The sequence below is a fragment of the Electrona antarctica genome, assembly GCF_951216825.1.
Source record: "Electrona antarctica genome assembly, chromosome: 13".
Lineage (NCBI taxonomy): Eukaryota > Metazoa > Chordata > Actinopteri > Myctophiformes > Myctophidae > Electrona > Electrona antarctica.
In genome coordinates this window covers 20,018,433-20,037,492 of record NC_136794.1, presented here as the reverse complement: position 1 = coordinate 20,037,492, position 19,060 = coordinate 20,018,433, and the positions used below count along the sequence as shown (strand labels likewise).

Here is a 19,060-nt window from a genome sequence, read left to right as displayed (position 1 = left end):
TCACTTGATACTATCAATAAAGGCAGACAAAACAAAAAATGATTTTTAAAAGAAAAAAATAAGAACATCGCCGTTCTGATCAAAACCATGGACAGCGACGTAGATTCAGATGTTTCAGCTATCCAGCTTTCATCAGTGTTGACACTGAGAAAGTTCATTGATGTGCTATCTTATTACAAACGGATTGAGATATATCGATTTGTATCACATGTTTACAACAACGTAACGTAAATATACTATGCTGTCGGGTGGAAACCTCATGTCCAAAACTTAATTTCTTTCAGGATTCAAATTGAAAAATAGCAAAAAAAAATAGCCTCTACAAGCTCAAACGTGACACATTCGATAGGCTATTTTTGATAAGACACTTTTTTGTAAGACACTTTCAATTAAGTAAATACAAAAAAAGTTAAAATATTAAGAAAGGACTTTTCTGTCTGACAGCATGAATAGGCCTATGTTAGTGTTGTGTAGGGGATGATGATTTTCTTGTATTTTCTTGGAAAATGTTTGCCTTTACCAGATCTGATTAACTTACTAGATATTTATAAAATAATGTTCCTTTTTGTAAACACAGACCATTTCATGGCAGTGAATTAATTAAAAAAAAGTTCACTGCTAAAATCTAAAACCACATATTTTACACACATAAAGATTAAAGACCCCCAGGAAAGTGTTCTAAATCTTCTAAACATCATTAACCTATTTTTTGGCAAAAAGGGTGAAGTGTCCCTTTAACACTTATACGCCTCGGAATTTTTCAAAATAAAGGCGCTAGAGGGCCCAGCAGATGAGGGAGATTTTACTCTGAAAATCCATTTCCCCCCCAAAACCAGGAGGTGAAATGTTCCATTACTACCTCGCGCTAATAAGTCTGATCTCTCTTTAAAAACACTAATATTCCAAACGAGATGCTTGGTGAAGTCAGAAATTAGGACAGAACATCGCCAAGTGTTCCAGGCGCATGCCACATAATAGGCTTTGGCCTGACAGTGTGTCACGTGTTCGAGTCCCGTTCATGACGACCATTGATACGTGTACGTGTCTCTCCCCTTCTCTCTCTCCCTCTTTCCTGTCCAACTTCACTTGATACTATCAATAAAGGCAGACAAAACAAAAAATGATTTTTAAAAGAAAAAAATAAGAACATCGCCGTTCTGATCAAAACCATGGACAGCGACGTAGATTCAGATGTTTCAGCTATCCAGCTTTCATCAGTGTTGACACTGAGAAAGTTCATTGATGTGCTATCTTATTACAAACGGATTGAGATATATCGATTTGTATCACATGTTTACAACAACGTAACGTAAATATACTATGCTGTCGGGTGGAAACCTCATGTCCAAAACTTAATTTCTTTCAGGATTCAAATTGAAAAATAGCAAAAAAAAATAGCCTCTAAAAGCTCAAACGTGACACATTCGATAGGCTATTTTTGATAAGACACTTTTTTGTAAGACACTTTCAATTAAGTAAATACAAAAAAAGTTAAAATATTAAGAAAGGACTTTTCTGTCTGACAGCATGAATAGGCCTATGTTAGTGTTGTGTAGGGGATGATGATTTTCTTGTATTTTCTTGGAAAATGTTTGCCTTTACCAGATCTGATTAACTTACTAGATATTTATAAAATAATGTTCCTTTTTGTAAACACAGACCATTTCATGGCAGTGAATTAATTAAAAAAAAGTTCCTTTTTTAATTTTATTTATTTTCATATGGTTACTATGATTATCCTGCAAAGCCAGTTGGACCTGGGAGATAGCATCCGAGGTCTCAGAGGGCAATTAAAAATAAATTATCTCAAATTGCAGCTATTTCTGTGTTGTCTGCTATGTTTCTATGTCTGCTATGTGTTTATCTTAGAAACTCCCACATTGGGGGGGGGGGTTACTTTTTCATTTTGAGCAATGCATTTGGTTGCAATGGCTCTGGATTTCCACCGGGCTACTAGGAGAGCTAGATCACTGTTTCCCTAACAGTGGGTCGGGGACCCATTTGTGGATCATGGCCGAATTTTTGTATTTCCTTACATTTCATACATATACGTGTGTGTGTGTGTGTGTGTGTGTGTATATATATATATATACATATATACATACACACACACACCACAGTGACCACGCACACACACCCAAGCGTGTGCGCGCGCGCACACACACACACATACATGTTAAAACAAACAAACATCTAAGAAAGTCCATGAATAAAATTAAGAAGTATAGTCAAAATAGCCAATCTACAAGCTCACAACATGTTGCTTCGTGCTGCATTGTGCGCTTGTAGATCTTTTATTTTCACTAGTTTGGGTCCCGGGCAAACGACTAATCCAGTGTCGGACTCATTTTGGGGTGAGGGCCACATTGGTCAAAAGGTCACTTGATGTGGGCCAGAACCAGTTGCGGACCCACGCTCACACGCATTCACTCATACAGCATTGTCTGTTTTCTCAGTCACTGCTATAACTACAGCAGCATATATTAGGGATGTCCCGGTTCCGATTTGACCATCTGCCGATACCGATTTTTCCCGGTCCGATTTTTATATTTTATAGAACACGTTTATGCCATATCACAATAGTACAATATCCCAAATCACAGACAATTGCCAGTCTAATATCATAATATGGATATAATATTGATACTAGTGATGTCCTGATCATGTTTTTTGGCTCCCGATCCGATTCCGATCATTTGAAAATGACATGATGGCCCCAATTTCCAATCACCCGATCCGATCGGGACAACCCTAATATATATACTGAAGAAGACTATAGCTACTTTCATTATTAACAAAGAATGCAATAAGGAGCCCCAATAAAACATTTATAACAATTCAATTTGAAGTGAAGACATTACCATTCTAAGCGAATTTGCCAAACTTTTCAGGTTGAGACCGAAAAAAGAGATTAGACTCTAATCTCTCTTTTCGGTCTCGACCTGAAAAGTTTGGGAACCACAACCGTGTGTTGTGTGTGTGTGTGTGTGTGTGTGTGTGTGTGTGTGTGTGTGTGTGTGTGTGTGTGTGTGTGTGTGTGTGTGTGTGTGTGTGTGTGTGTGTGTGTGTGTGTGTGTGTGTGTGTGTGTGTGTGTGTGTGTGTGTGCACGCACGCACGCACCGTTCTTTGTGCATGTATTCACATTCATTCACATATAAGCTTTGATGTGCAGGAAAAACAGTAGATTGAAAATGAGGAATGCACCAAGGGGTGTGCTGTTTACTTGTAGCATGGCAGCTGGTTAGCTACTCCCTCTCTGCTCTTTTATACCCCCCTCCCCTGCTTTTCAATTCCAGCCAGACCCCAGGCTCAGCAACTAAACTGGGGGCTGGAATATTGTGCACTGGGGATCAATGCAGTCCTGAGTGAAATGTCAACTGTGGCCCTGCGATGTGTCAGGCTGTGAAGGAGTTGTAATGGCTATTGATCCACTGTGCACTTAATGCAGAGCTGCTTCAACATGGCGAGGGCCAGCTGCAGCACAAAGATATGTATGAGATGAGATAAAACTGAGAAAATAGAAAAGAAAGAGCCTACCGTTATCCCCTCCTTCCATCCCTCCCTCTCTGGCTGCAGATTGATCTTCCTCTTCCTACTGATTCTAACTGGGGTCTGTCATTATCTTACTCTGTCATTAGGGGCTCCATTGACAGGTCTAGTCTGTCCGTGTCACTCTACTGAGACAGCGACACTTTTCCTTGCGGTGTTCCCTGCATTTATTAAAGTCTCTGACAGCCTGGCTGTAGCTTTCAACATAGATGGCTGAGTTTTAGGGAATGGCGAGGCAAGTATAATCGGAAGACAAAGTTATGTCCCTCGCTAGTGCATGCTGTAGTGTAGACAGTGTGGTTTCCATCAGGTGGCTGGCTATGGAGATCAAAATCAGACCACCTGTGTGAAAGGGTCAGGGTATAGTCTGCACAGACCAGATCATTGAGGTCAGGGCTATGAGGATCCCCTGGAGGTTGGCCTATATACATGATTATACCCATCTGTGAATCACATGTGAGCATTGCATTTTCATATATTAGGCTACTTGTGAAATTCAAAATTAGTATTACTATTTATTATCTGTCAAACTAAAATAATCTCTATTGTCTGTAGTTTACAAAGTAAAAATAGCTGCTGTGATTAAAAGGACATCCAATTTGTTTCAGTACCTCAACAAATTGACTGACATTATTCAATTATTACGGTAATTCTAAATCAAAGTCAAAGCGGAAAATCGTTTTTGGAGGGTGAAAGAAAGATGTTTATTTATTTGTACATGGTGACCATTTTCTTCATTAACAATTTCTGTGTAACTCTGTTCCTGTACAATTTCTAGGATTGACAATTTAGAAACAATTTGCGTGACTGGTGGTACTGCAAAGCAATGTTTTATTAATTTGGTGATGTGTGTGCATGCATGGCAGTGCCGCTTGCCAGAAATAGCAGATTTTCAATTGAGTAGCATGATGCATCATGTTTTCTGCTCGAAAATGAGCAATATTTGACGAGTGTCACAGTCATGCAACAAAGTATAAATTAGCCTTGTGTGTTGGTGTAGGTAGGGGTTTTGACTGCCCTGTAACACAAAAGCTGCGCAATGGGATGGAAATTCTAGGGGATTGGTGCTGAATCTGATGACATGGTTTGTGACTAGAGTCTCATCATTTGAGTGTGATACAAGTATTTGAGCAGCAAAACTGTAAACTGTTGCTCGCCCTGCCTGGGAAGATTTATTCCAGATTGCCAGGCCTAAATGGTCAGCAGCCGTACATGTGGGAGCATTTTAAGGATTGTCTGAAAACAATTGCAGAGGGTTGGGGGTATAGTACCAATAGTACCAACTAGAGATCAGGTAAAATGTAGTCAGGTAAAATAATGACGAACCATACTGTATCTATCGATCTATCAATTTAGTTTAGTTTAGTTTTTGGTCGATGTACCGGTCTGCCTGCCTGCCTGTCAGTCTGTTTTTTTATTGATCTAATCCCTAGGTTGTCCTCAGACGAGCTCTCCATCGTCGCTTCCAGTCATCCCGGTTCTCCATACATCTGGCCAGCTTGTTGGTGCTTTGCGCTCCTGAGTCTTGAGTACATCCACGTATGTTAATGTAGGACGTCCTCGTGACCCGTGCCCGTGTGTTGGTTGCCACAGTACTAATTTGCTGGCTGGCAGCTCTTGGTGTCTTTGGCAGTGTCCTGCTAGTCTCATTCTCCTGGCTGCTATTTTCTGGCTCACCCTTGGCATTCCATCACACAGATTCTTGTTGGTAACATGTACTCTTGCTCATATTAAGTACTGCATGCAACATTCTGGTGTAGCACCCATCTAGAGACTTCTGCAGGGTTGGTTTCAGGGTCCATTCACTGCCGTATAGAACAGAATCTCCCATTGCATAGAAGAAGCTGAGTTTGATTTGATGGGGGATACACTGGCCATGCCATTCAGGGCTCATGCTTTCCTCACTTTAAGATCTTGCCACAGGACTACTGTGGGGCGTCGTCTCTGCCTCCTTGGTGTTATGGTGAGGCCAAGATCCTGCTCTTGGCCTTCCTTAGTGCATAGTCCAGGACTATGACAAAGAGGAGGGGGGGCTAGGGTGTCCCCTTGCATTACCCTAGCCAAGATGTCAAACTCCTCACTGTTGTAGATGATGGATGGAGCCTACACACCATAGGTACAAAAAAAAGACTTTCTTTATTGAGCGCCAATCTGACAACTCCTCACTGTTACCATTTGGGGTCACCACTCACCACCTTGGCCCTTGTTTCTGCGTACACGTCTCTATTGCCCTGAGTAAGTTGGGAGGGACACTGTAGGGTCATCTTCGTGCCTCTGTGGATCAAGACAAATGCCTTTTTGAAGTCGATTAAGCACAACACAGCAGTCACATTGTTCTTTTTAACCTTGATGATTCTCCTTGGGGCCAATCAATCTTCAGCATCTATCATCTCCTTAGGGCCAATCATCTATCTGACTATATGTCTGTCTACATCCCTATTCCTTACCGTATCTGCTTATCCATCAATAGATATTATAAACCTGTAGTGTATGTTAAAATAGTAGATTTTTCAGCTCAGATCACCAAAATTGACTCAAATTAACCTTTTTAATGTTTTGTTTTGGGAGTGTGGCAGAGTAACACATTTCTAATGTATGATTATGAAGATGTTTCTCGACACCTCCTGAAATTGAATGAATATGAAATTACAGGCTGACTCCAGCTTCCTAGAAAAATATATATATTTCAGCGAGGGGCGATGGTTTAATCCGACACCTACTGTGACATGAAAGACCAATGCATATCTCACTATTATCTGTACTGTGTGCACTGTGCGGGTGAGATGAAATTGATTTTTTTTATTCCAAATCGAAGAGCTGATGGACACATATTTATGAACACCCATAGTTTAATGCAGTCTACAATGCTGCCATCTCTGAGTTCCACTGAACAAAACATGTTCTTGAAAATAAAAGGAAAGGCGAAGAACAAAATGATTCCTCGAGCTTTCTATCAAGCTCCTGCATTCATGGCAAAGTCTAAAGGGCATGTCAGTCCTTCTGCCTCTGAGAGAGGTAATTATCCTTTTCCTGTCAGAGAACAACAAATGATACCAAACTACTGCATGGGGCACTACATTTGGAAGAGCTGAGATTTGTCAATAGGAAGGAGAGGGAGGATTAATTTTCAGGCAGCTGCATATCTGCTTTTTTCTTGTTATTTTCAGTGGTCATTTGTTGCATATATTTTCGATGTCTTGCAGTGGGTAGGAGGACAGTGTTTATTTACCTCTTTGTAAGCTTCTGATAGTGTATTTATTTGCCCTGCATTAACATATCTATTTATAGTCCTATACTTTCTTACTGTCGTCTTTTCTGTTGTGGCCATTTCACTATATATTGTCCCGGTAATTTCTTTTTCAGCATCTCTGTTTTTTGCCTTTCAGAAAGAGCAGTGAATGGAGGGGAAATTATCACAATTACTCATATAATTGAGCCGTCTTTGTAGCAAGTGCAGCTTCAGTAGCCTTTTTCCATCAACCGAAATGGTTTCATTATATGGGTTTTTCATATTCCCTGACACGGGGCTCTGCTGAGGGCCTGGTGCGTGGATGAGATGCAGGGGGAACAGAGAGAATCATTAAGGTCACAGTAGGAATAATTATCCCAGCTATGGAAAGAGCATCTACAGCCTTTTCTCTACCCTGGCACAAATGCACTGTCCACGGCTTTTAGTCACAAAGAACTTTGTAACAAATGGAGCTGCTACCTACTACTTATACAAAGAAGAGAGGGGGAGAGTAAGACTTGTATCAACATGACAATTTTCCATCATTACAGTAAGACTAATGACAGGCATGGACTGTGGGGATCAAGGAGAACACAAAAAGAGAGGCACAATCAGGTGTTGGCTGAGTGCTGACCTCCTTCCTGTCTTTGTTGACGACTTAACTCTTAACAAAAACTAGAAAGGGGGCTCTAGAGTAAAGGCGCCGTGACAGCTGAACTTCAAGCAGCCTAACCCTCCATGGGCAAATGACTTAATTGGCAAATTTGCATGTTTCCCATTTGTAAGGAAATTAATTCAATGGGACAGGCATTGAGAAACCTTTTAATCAATCATTGATTAATGAGGGTCAGATAAACACATAGCTACCAATATTATATCACTTTCTGTAATATTGTTCTCTCGGATCATGAAACCAACAGTATTTAATAAATATAAATAAACCAGGTTTTATTTATGTTGATGCCCACGTCTTCTCTCCTACACAATAACCGGTGGCCTGCTATAACACTGAAACTATGAAATGTCAGTGTAAGGCTGGTTTCTTTTAACAGTTTAGCTGAATTAACTAAAAGCTGTATTTTTCCAAAGTCCTTTTCCCCTGCTTTCACTCAGGTAATTGGTCATTTTGCAGCCAATTTTAGGCAGGTTGGAGGCTTGCTGCCACGTCCTGACCCCTGCTGCTGCTATAATGGGGACAGCATTTCCACCAGTCCACTGGGGGTTTACCACACTGTGACCCCTGCTTTCTAAGGTGAGAGCTTCACTGAACACTGGCCAAAGGAGAAAGGAAGCTGAAATACAACTTCTCAAGTCTATGGTCAGTCTTTTTTTATTTATTTAGCTGTTCCAACATTCATCTACCGAATAGCTTGTTGTAGTTTGGTAATTTTGTTCTTGAGTGATGTCAAAGGACATAAGAAAACGGTTGACATTTTAGTTGGCTCTATGGTCAAATATAAGACCTATAGGGTATATAGCTATCCTTTTTTTTATATATAACATTCCCTGCTGTCTACAATGTAATATACGTGATCCAGTAGTCTCTCAATGACATATGTATAACAAAATACAAATTTATATTTCAGGGAGGTTCACATTTTTTAAAACACAGGTTCAATTCAGCATCATTCATACAAGTTGTATTTAATAACAACAATATAATATATAACACACCATACTGTATGTACATTTTTTTATTTTTTTAAGAGGCAGCCTTAATTAAACAGATGACCATTAACCACCACCCCCTCCCCCAACAGTGATGATGGTCAGTAGGTTTGTTAATCTGCATTTATCATGTTGCCAAAATAAATATTAAGACACTTCTGCAGTCTTCTTGCTATATAATTACAAACAAACCCCTTAAGTGGAATCAATTATCACATATAGTAATAATATGCTTCTACTACTGTTTGATCATTATGAAACACAAACACACAGTCTCTATACAAAAAATGAAATAATTATTCTTAGGTAAAGGCTGTTACTCTAGTTTGGATTGTCCTCTCTGCAGCATAGTCTGTAGGCCTATAGTAATTTTTAGGTCACCTTGTTTTCCTAAAAACAATAACTGCAGACTATTTGCAACTGTGCCCTGTAGACTAGTGAACCACATGATAACACAATACATTTCAATTTCCTAGATGTAATGATTCAATTTATGTTTACAAATATATAGTAAACAGAATCAATTCATATTTTGATGCTACATTGAACATGATGAAAATAGACCCTGAGTTGTAATGTATCTAATTTGTATTCAGTGAAGCTGCAAATTACAAGATGCATGGCAAAGACCACTAAAGTGAGAGAGGGCCCAGAACGAAGGAGAACTGTGCCACGTTTCAGCTCTTTAACTTGACCCCTTCTTAAGCAGAAAAATGTACCCAACAATTCACATGTTAAATTGTCAGAATTAAATTCGCTCATAGTTTTGTCTGAGGGTGCATGTGTGATCTACCAGTGTGCAGATGACTGTAAAGATTTAAAGACTATGACTACGCATTAGCCTGAATATAGAGTAATATCAGACAACAAAGTACTGCTGTATTTGTGTAGTGTTGAGATCTAACACCATTTATTTAAGAATAACAGTTGCATGAAACACTTGTATTTTGTATTATATGCTACTCACTGTATCCTTTTTTTGTGAATTGACATTTTCCATTACAAACTTTCATACCTAAATCAACATAAAAAACTATAGCCTTAAGCAAGACAGGCCTATTGGGTAGTAGACTGTGGAAATCCAACAAAGCACAATATTGTACCAATAACAATAATCATTGGCTTATACTCACATGTATATGGCACAGATACAAAGGAAGAGCAGGTTCCGTAGATTCTTCACAACATTATTCTTGGGAATATCCCCCCTGTACCTGGACTATATAACATTAGTAGCTGTTTAAATGTTTGGAATTGCAATTGAGGAGGGCTCTCCATCACTGCACTGAGATGGAGTCTCTGACATCTTGGGCCTTGCTACACCCCCCCCCCCCCCCCCCCCCCCAACCTCTGCACTGGTTGCTAACCCTCAGGTGAAGTGCAGCAGGTGTTAAAACACACTCAGCCACAGAGCTACTCACTCCTAATGAGCGCTGCCTCCTCTTTCCATCCATGCATGGAGGACTTTATTTTTAGTAGAGCTTGTCAGAGCCCTGCCACACTGTAAAATCCTGAGTGTTTGACTTGACCCTGATGGTGTAAGGATTTACCCTTCTGTGTCCATTTTTACACTCTTAAATTAAAACGCTGCATTTGGCTGATCGTGTTTCGCCAGGGTGATGTCTGTATGGTTGACCGTTGACCAACCAGGCCTGTACGTGTAAAATAAGTATCCAGTTGAATACTTAGACTGTGGAGTCAAATTAGACATTGAATTCATTATTTGAGCTGGTAATAACATGATAGGGGATGTTATTGACAGCTGAAAAGTCTAATGATTCAAATGCAAATGTAATAATTAATCTTTTCATGTTTATTAAGCTGTTACAAAAAGAAAGCTAACATTTGATGAGAGATTCTTAAAATAGCCTATATTTAAGTCAATGATGGATATAGGCTTGCATTTTAGCACAAATAAAGATGTTTAGACTTACACTATATAGCTACTCTTGGCTCAAAGTTTTTTCCCCATCCATTTTTCTCTGAAAATTCAACATCTATTCTGTTAATGGCTTTGCTCACAGTCGTGTTTCAGTGTGCAGATACTATAATCGTGAGAAAATAATGACAGTTATCAGTCGCACCCAGCAAGTACCCATAAAATCTGTCCTCTGTTCTGGAAGATGATAATTATTGGTTGTACTACTATTATCATTGTCACTGTTGATAGAGGAAATCTTGAAGCATTTTTTCGACAGTAATTCCAGATAAATCGCTTCAAATTGGCCTATTTTAGGGGGACAAGGGAACAGCTTTCCTTATAAGCTAATATTTTACAGAATTCAGACATCCAGACGGTTGGCACGCTTGATATTGCGCACACTGATGTCAGCGCCTGTATTTTTGGTAATTCACAACTTGCTTGTCTCCTTTTGGATCCAATTGTGCAGATTGATAATCACACTGGTGGAATTTATGGCTTTAATTTGTTCAAGTGGATATTTGGAACTGCCGATGGAATAGTTGCAGTGCTTTAGCTCAGTCTCAGACCACCACCACCAGTAGCCTCACTGAACAGTAAAATGAAGACCTGGACACTTTCTTTCTCTTCGTGCCCATCGCACTGTTGCAGTTGATGATTTCTGGTTTCAGATGCTGCGGATTTATCACTTGAAGGTTTACTTTAAGTAAGTGTATTGCATATACGTTTGTTTTTATACCAATACGTCCATCCGAGATATAATACAATACCTACTTTTAATATGCAATATGATGTGCCTTAATCATCTGCATCAATGTCCTGTTGCTGTGCTGCTGGCGGTGGCGGTTCAGTCTTTATTTGATGGCTCATCATCATCCAATGTTGTTTTAGTCTGTCGACAATTCAATTAAATCAAACGTCCATGGATAATCTTTCTGGAAGCATGACTGGCCGCACCCCCACCCCACTTGGATTCATCAAATGAGCCCGCGTGTTATACCAACTGTTCAAAGTATCTGTTTGATTGTCCTGTGTTGTAAAAATCGTTTGAAACGAATTTAATGATTGCAAAATAAAATTGTTTATTATGCTTTTAGCCTAAAAAAACAATTAAAAAGGCAGCTAAAAGGATAGGCCTCTTGTCTTCTATACCGCATTGATCCTCGTTGACACATGTGTTATATTGTTTTCTATATAGGCTACTTATTTGTATTCAACCATAATATCAACATTTCACCCAGACATATAGGCTATACTCATATAGCTACACATTTGGCCTATTACACCTTCATTATAGGCCTAGACCTTTCTCTCATCTCCGACATTATGCTACCTCAGGCTCAAAGTCCTTTCTGCCTTGCTGTCACACAATTTAAATGAGATGGGTCCGGTCAACTGTAGATAATGTTCATTTTGGATCTTTTCAATCCCGGTTGTCTGCGTAAACCGTAATGTTATTACATACTGCAGCTTGAATCAATAAACCTTTTCCTCAAGTTATTTTCGTGAGAATGTCCAAAATATAGCCTAACACATTTTACACGTCTAATTCTGGCAGGTGTAACCAGACCACGTGCCATTGCGAGTGTTCAATATAATATTATGGCTAATTATGCAATGAAAATTAAACACCAGTGTTATGGTAATATACACCCTGCTTCGTAAGCACTTGAGGATAACGTTTAATCAAATGGTCCTGTGAATATTAACCATTTGGTCCAGCAAACTGAGAAAGAATGACCAACGTAACGTATAGCTAATTTAAACGTATGGAATAAACTGTACCCCAACCTCACATATCTGTAGGCTAATTAAATAATAATAATAATAATAATAATAACAACTATTATTATTATTTATATAATACTTTTTTGCTTTTAAATTTGCTTTTGAAAATAGACATCATTAGCTTTGATCTGAGGTCTTCTTTCTTGAGTTTATCACGGTTCTTCGGACCCAGCCCCGGGATCGCCAATCCGCATCATTCTTGGGTAGAGTGGACCAATCAGCGACAGTCTTTGATGAATATTCATGATTCCACGATTCAAACCTTTGAGCGAGTTTGTCTTGATCCACAGCATCATACCTAGACTTTTCACAGAGACAAACTACATTTTCTTATGAATGGAAAGAGAAAAAATCCGTTCAGCTTAAATTTGGATCCATCCTTCACTGAGACCATAGAAGAAAACAAAAAAGCCAGAGAAGAGAACCGCCAGAAGAGATGACAATGACTACAATACCAGAAAGTCTTAATAGCCCTGTCTCGGGAAAAACCGTTTTCATGGAATTTGGACCCCCAAGTCAACAAATGTCGCCTTCGTCCATGTCTCACGGACACTATTCCATGCACTGTTTACATTCTGCAGGTCACACGCAACACGACAGCTCCTACAGTCCAGCCTCATCATTTCCTAGAACTTTGGGTTATCCATACGTAAACTCCGTCGGCAACCATTCCACAAGTCCATATCTCAGTACAGTACAGAGCTACCAAAACAGCTCGGCACTCACACAGACACGATTAGAAGACACAGGTAAGTGTGCAGCATGCAGCCACGTTTTGTGTTAATAATACTTATCATGTTATAGTGCGCGATTCTGTTGACGGTCCAAGACATAGCCCTATTACTGTAGCATTGGAAAGACGACCCAGATGTTGGGGAATTAGGCTTGGTAATTATTTATTGCGTAATGCTATAAACAATGTATGCAATTAAGGGTAATTATACCTAAAGTACAGCCTGTGAAACTTGCCCCTTAGAAGCAGACGCATTGCTCTGCAGCACTGTTGGATGGAGCTGCATGTCGCTACAGCTATTTCACTCTTTTCTCTCCCTCTCAGCACCAGAGACAGAGAAGAACACGATCGTCGAAGGCGGAGAAGTTCGGTTCAACGGAAAGGGAAAAAAGATCCGAAAACCAAGGACTATCTATTCCAGTTTACAACTTCAAGCTCTGAACAGAAGATTTCAACAAACGCAATATTTGGCGTTACCGGAGAGAGCTGAGCTCGCGGCGTCCATGAGTCTTACTCAAACACAGGCAAGTTCAACTTTATTTTTATTTTATTTATTTATTTTTAATAATTTTAGTGCATCGGCTGTTAACCCACTTCTCTCCTTTCATATAATCTTGTGGCATTATACAGCCCGTTTCTTTTTCCTAAAGTAATAACATTAATACCGGTAGCTTATTCTGTGAATGATGTGGGGTAATGAAAATCATATTTAACACATTTGATTTTCCCTTCAGTTTTGTTCATTTAAACCCACTATAATTTGAACCTATAAAATAGAAACGAAAACTTAGGCTACAGTTGAATGCAGCTATATATAAATATATATTTTTAAAGATAGGATATAAAAATAATAATAATCATATTAATAATAATAATAAATATGGCTGTTCGTTCGTGTGGCATATACTTGCTGCTCACACGAATGGGCCTGAAGACGCTCAAACATGTATACCTGCCACTTTGTCATTTCAAATTGGAAAACTCAAACATCCATATCTTTTTTCAGGTGAAGATCTGGTTTCAAAATAAGCGGTCCAAATTCAAGAAGCTGATGAAACAAGGTGGAGGCACACTTGACACCAGTGCTTTGGCCAATGGCCGTGGACTTTCGAGCGGCTCCCCCTCAGTGGCACCTGTCTGGAGCTCAGCGGCCACCGTGAAGTCCTCGGAGCAGGGAACACCACCACCGGGGGCTTACATTCCCAGCTACACGTCATGGTATCCAACCACACACCAAGAATCTATGCAACAACAGTCACAACTCATGTGAACCAAAATAACCAACCCCTCAACTCCTCCATGGTGGCTCGTATCAGGAGTTTGGGGCCAACCACACAGAGTGGCCCTGCACTAGCTTAACAGATGTATCCCGGACTGGAGTTTGCTCCTCAAGGCGCCATGATGCAGCTGACATAATGGCCTTCTCATCCCGGACGACGGTCGGGTCAGTGAATAACGGAGCTGACACACTGAAAGGGCATCATCCATCCATCCCGCCCAGCCCAGCGCGCCCAAGGGCACAGAAATCTTTCCGATCCACGACGTTCAGCGGAAATGGATTCTTTCGGCTGCTGTTTACCATTTTGTGACATTTTAAAGACTCGGCGTTGTAGGCTGTGTGTTAAAGTAAATCTATTGCGCTGTACACCATTTGTCAAGACTATCCACGTGTTTGTTTTGTTTTCTTTCTTTTTTTTCTTTTACTAATTATTATTACCTTATATCTACCGCTAGCGGCTAGCCTATATCACACACACGAGAGATCAGTATGGTATACAATAGCCTACAAAGGACTTCGGGCCTTGTGATGTATACTGTATGGCCTATTCTTTGCAGTTCCTGGCTGGGCCATGATAATACAAATACCATGATGAAATAATGTGACGAACGACTAAATGTCCATTATATTGTTGTTCCTCCTCCCAAATAAAAAGACTAATTTAAAATAGAAACCTTTCCTCGCCCAATAGGCCAATGTATCTCATTGTGCAAGCCTCAACTGCTATGTTGTGTATGTTCTATTTAAGTTAAATTATTCATAATAGCGTTTTTTTTTTCTTCGGGCCTTGTGAGGTATGGCCTATTCTTTGCAGTTCCTGCGGCTGGGCCCATGTTAAAGTCAATATGTGTTTATTTTTGTTGTTTGTAATGCACTAATGCAGGCAAAGGCAAAGCTCTATAAGGCTCATCCCCATGTGTGTGAAAACGAACCAAGGCCTAACGATGTGCTGCTTTAGAAAAGATCTCGGAGGTAAACAAACCCATTGTCACTGTAATTGTATGGACCTGGCAAACCGACGGTTGTACATATAAGACATGTTCAGATTTGGTTTGTGCTGTATTCGATATACGCTGTGAAACAGGGTTTTAGGCATTAAAGTTAATTATGTATTATTCGTCGAGATGTGTTTAGTAAACATAGAAATATTTAGTTTTGTAATTATCGCTTTAATTTATTTCTTTGATCATGAATTGTATGTACATAATGTGCAAAGTTTCAAAAACAGTAAAATAATGGTTTAAAATATCTTAAAGAAAAGGTGTCTCATTGCTATAATTGTGATGAAAGAATAGAAAAAGAAAAAGAGTTGGTCTACTCTGTATATGTATGGTAAAATAATGACACACATTTTCACATTTTCAGATGTAGCCTATACCGTGCGTTTTCAGCTGACTTATCCAAAGGAAACAAAAGGCTATGGTGAATAGGCTGTATTATTTAGTTATTTATCTAGATATCAAAATGTATAGTATACTGTAGAAAATGCTATACAATCAATTTAGTAGGCCTATCCGTCATCTTGCTGCAGTGCATCGCCTCTGGACGGGAGACGAAGCTGAATCATCTTCTATAATCTATAACATTTCAATGAATTCAGCAATAATCGCCATTGTTTCTTTTCACTTTATAACATCTAATTCTACTCTTTCATTCTTCCAACAAACTATATTTCTTCGATGAATAGACGAGAAAGCAATTCTGTGCGTTAAGTGAATAATTGGAGAAGAGGCAGGTGCATGCAAAAGGATGAGAGGGACAGACATAGGAGATCTGTCTGGATAAGTGAAAGTTCAAGGCGGCTTCTTGTTTGGGGTTCATGGTTAACTGCAAGACAGCGGTTTAAAAACACTGAGCAGAAGGAATGTCAATTTTTACGGGGGCCAAAACATTAAGGGTATTTTCTGATTTATATTTTCGTGTGAGACAGACGAGTGTATTGCACTGGTGCGTGCGTGCGTGCGTGAGCAAGCGTACGCTCCAGCTGCAATATATCTCTATATAAATATTCTTGTAAATTAGGATTACAAATGTACAAAGCCTATATATGTTGCCCCCCACAAAACAAAAAATACTGCCCACATCCCCGAGAGAAATTCGACTACAAATTCGTATGGATTTCATAATCTTATACCTTGATACAATTAAATGTATGAGCACTTAATTCTTTAGGCTTACATGTTTACAACTGAAACTGTAGCTTGCCGACAAATCGTTGTGGTTTGCAGTTATATGCTATATATATACATATAGGCATATTGGTATTATTATTAGGCATAATATTATTGTCATCAACATGTTGGTTTTTCTGCAAATTGTAGAGTTTAGGCTACAATGCTGCAACCTATATCATGGACTATAAACTTTAAAATCAGTAAACACTGACTTGCACAGCTTTATATCAATGTGCTGAACTGTTACTTTTACACACACGTAGCTATAGATATCTATAGATGCATCTTTAGAAAAAAAAGAAATTATGCTGTTGCAAGCAAATATCTCCCATCTCTCTGCCTTGGAAAAGCACAGCTGCACACCCAAGAGGGTCAGTGTTATTTCGTTGTATTCTCCCCTTGATTACGAGCTGAGCCCATCAAACCCAACATAATTACAGTAATTTTGCCCTTATTTATTCTAATGCCGTTTCCTATCTCAGAGGTAATTATGAAAGAAAAAAAATCCGCTCAGAGAATCTTTCTGCGTTAACAAAAGAGATGGTGCTCTGAAAGACATTTGCTGCGCAATAGAGGGGGAAATGAAATAGGTGAGCTGCCTGCCATTTCGTCACTGTTCCCTTAGCCTGCAAGGCTGGCAAATTGCTTGCAGGTGTATATCATAGAACTGTCAATGCAAAGAGGATTCAAAATTAGCAAAGCATAATGTAAGAGTAATGAAAAGCAAGCATGAAAGCAACTACTAAGTTATTGCAGAACAAGTTCAGGGAGGATATAAGGCTAAAATATTATATTGGTAGGCTATAAAATAAATGTGTGCGTTCTATTTAAGTCATGTTACTTAAAGCTGCCGACAGAACAAAAAGTTAGAAAGGCAAAATGAGATATAGCCCAACGTCTACAGAAGGTTCAAAAGAGAATATGAGATAATGCTAATAAAACAAAAACAAAGCTCAAAGTAATTAAATCAAAATAGATTTTTTTTAGGTAAACTGCAGTCTTTTATACATTCTGGCTTGTTTCAGTTTGAACACGTCGTCAGACAATTTTTATTTAAAATCGATAAACCAAATGACGTACCTCCAAAAGGAACCGGCAGACTGTCTTCGATACGATCATACCGTTTAGGCAGGTCGACCAGAAGCATCCCATGGAGACACAAATCCCATAAACCGTATCCAATGTGCAAGACTGTTATAACTGCAGAGTTCGGAATATGACTGAAATGCCTGCTTTATTTCGCCTCTTTATAGCTGATGGGGAAAAATGTAGATTATTAGCATAAATGTTTACTCCTCATTACGCTGATGACATTGTGCACTCGAGATCTTGGTAATCTTTAGGGAAATTATGAGTATTTTTTTAAAATTTAAAGCAGCAGTTACCATGCAATTGAGGCTAATTCTGCGTAGGCTCCACACGGATATAATTATCGTTGAGTCAAGATGTTATGCTCAAACTATGCATTGATATTCCCATGTATTATGTACATGCAACTTTGACAATGTTGATCCTTGAAATTGCTGGAAATTGTCTTGCGTAAAAATTACAGCCCATATTAGGACATCTGAAATTGCGAAGAATAGTAATTGCAGGCTTTCGATGTGAAAGCCAGAATGCTCAAACCAGAGCAAATGTGGATGAAATTACAGATCGGGGTATAATTAGGATAAGGGGTATGGCATTTACAAGTTGCCCAGTGCATGGGCTCCGGAATCATACAATTATATACATTTTTTTAATATTACATTTTTTGGCATTTTCTGCTTATTCGGAATCGGAGAGTGTAGAGACGTAAAACCCGGGGGCAGAGAGAGAAAGAGTGAGAGAGGAGGAGAAGAGAGACACACAAGACATCACCGATCACGCTGGGATTCGGATTCGAACCTGGACTCCTGGAGCCTCGCAACTCGAGGAGTATGCGGTTAGTATAGATATACTGTCGCGTTTATGGGCAGTCATTAGGAACCTATAGGCTATTCATCCATATAGGCAAGCAAACGCAACCAAACAAGGATTTACACAACATCAGGGACAGTTTGAGAAGAATATCAGTGAAGCGTTTCCCCTTTCAGACATTCAGACCAAGCTGCCTGCACAGATATAGACTAAGCAAACTTAAATCGATATATGTGTTGTTCATGAATTTCAATAGAGCATGAAGCAAGTTATTGATGCAATGTCAGTAGAAGAAATACCACACAGAATGAATCAACAAGATGACAGCCACATTCTTGTTTAATATGCTGCTGTGCTGTGCGACTATAAAACCACACATTATTAACCTCCACGTGTATATTAAATGCTATATCACGCAATATAGGCATATCGCATAATTATTAACCATGCACATAAACATGTCCCTTATTTTCCGCGGGATGCTGATCCACATCAGCTTATACGGCTTGTACCCGTGGGATCCATTGTCTATATACTATCAAGATGACAGCCCCAGGGAATGTCCCATCTATAGCAATCACGGCATGGCCTATATCCTAATTATGCAAAACGAGAACTATTCTAATTTATGAGGCTATTTTATGACCATCTATATACTATTTGTGGGCAATTCCATCGCAGGTCGACAATGATCAAATGCCGGGACTGCATGTCACCTGTGGCATTTGGAATCTAATCAACCAGTAGGACTACATGTGTTTGAATAATTGTAAACATGGCCATCTGCTGTTTCTCATAAAAATTAGTGGTTTGTCATTC

General features: G+C 39.3%; 1 protein-coding gene across 1 annotated transcript; it reads left to right on the top strand.

Moving 5' to 3' along the window:
* The first annotated feature begins 12,230 nt into the window (after positions 1–12,230).
* dlx1a (distal-less homeobox 1a) lies at positions 12,231–14,772 on the top strand. Its single transcript, XM_079518487.1, has 3 exons — positions 12,231–12,905; positions 13,214–13,413; positions 13,896–14,772. Exons 1-3 carry the CDS (start codon positions 12,593–12,595, stop codon positions 14,157–14,159), a joined length of 777 nt encoding a protein of 258 aa, XP_079374613.1. The 5' UTR covers positions 12,231–12,592; the 3' UTR covers positions 14,160–14,772.
* Positions 14,773–19,060: the final 4,288 nt, after the last annotated feature.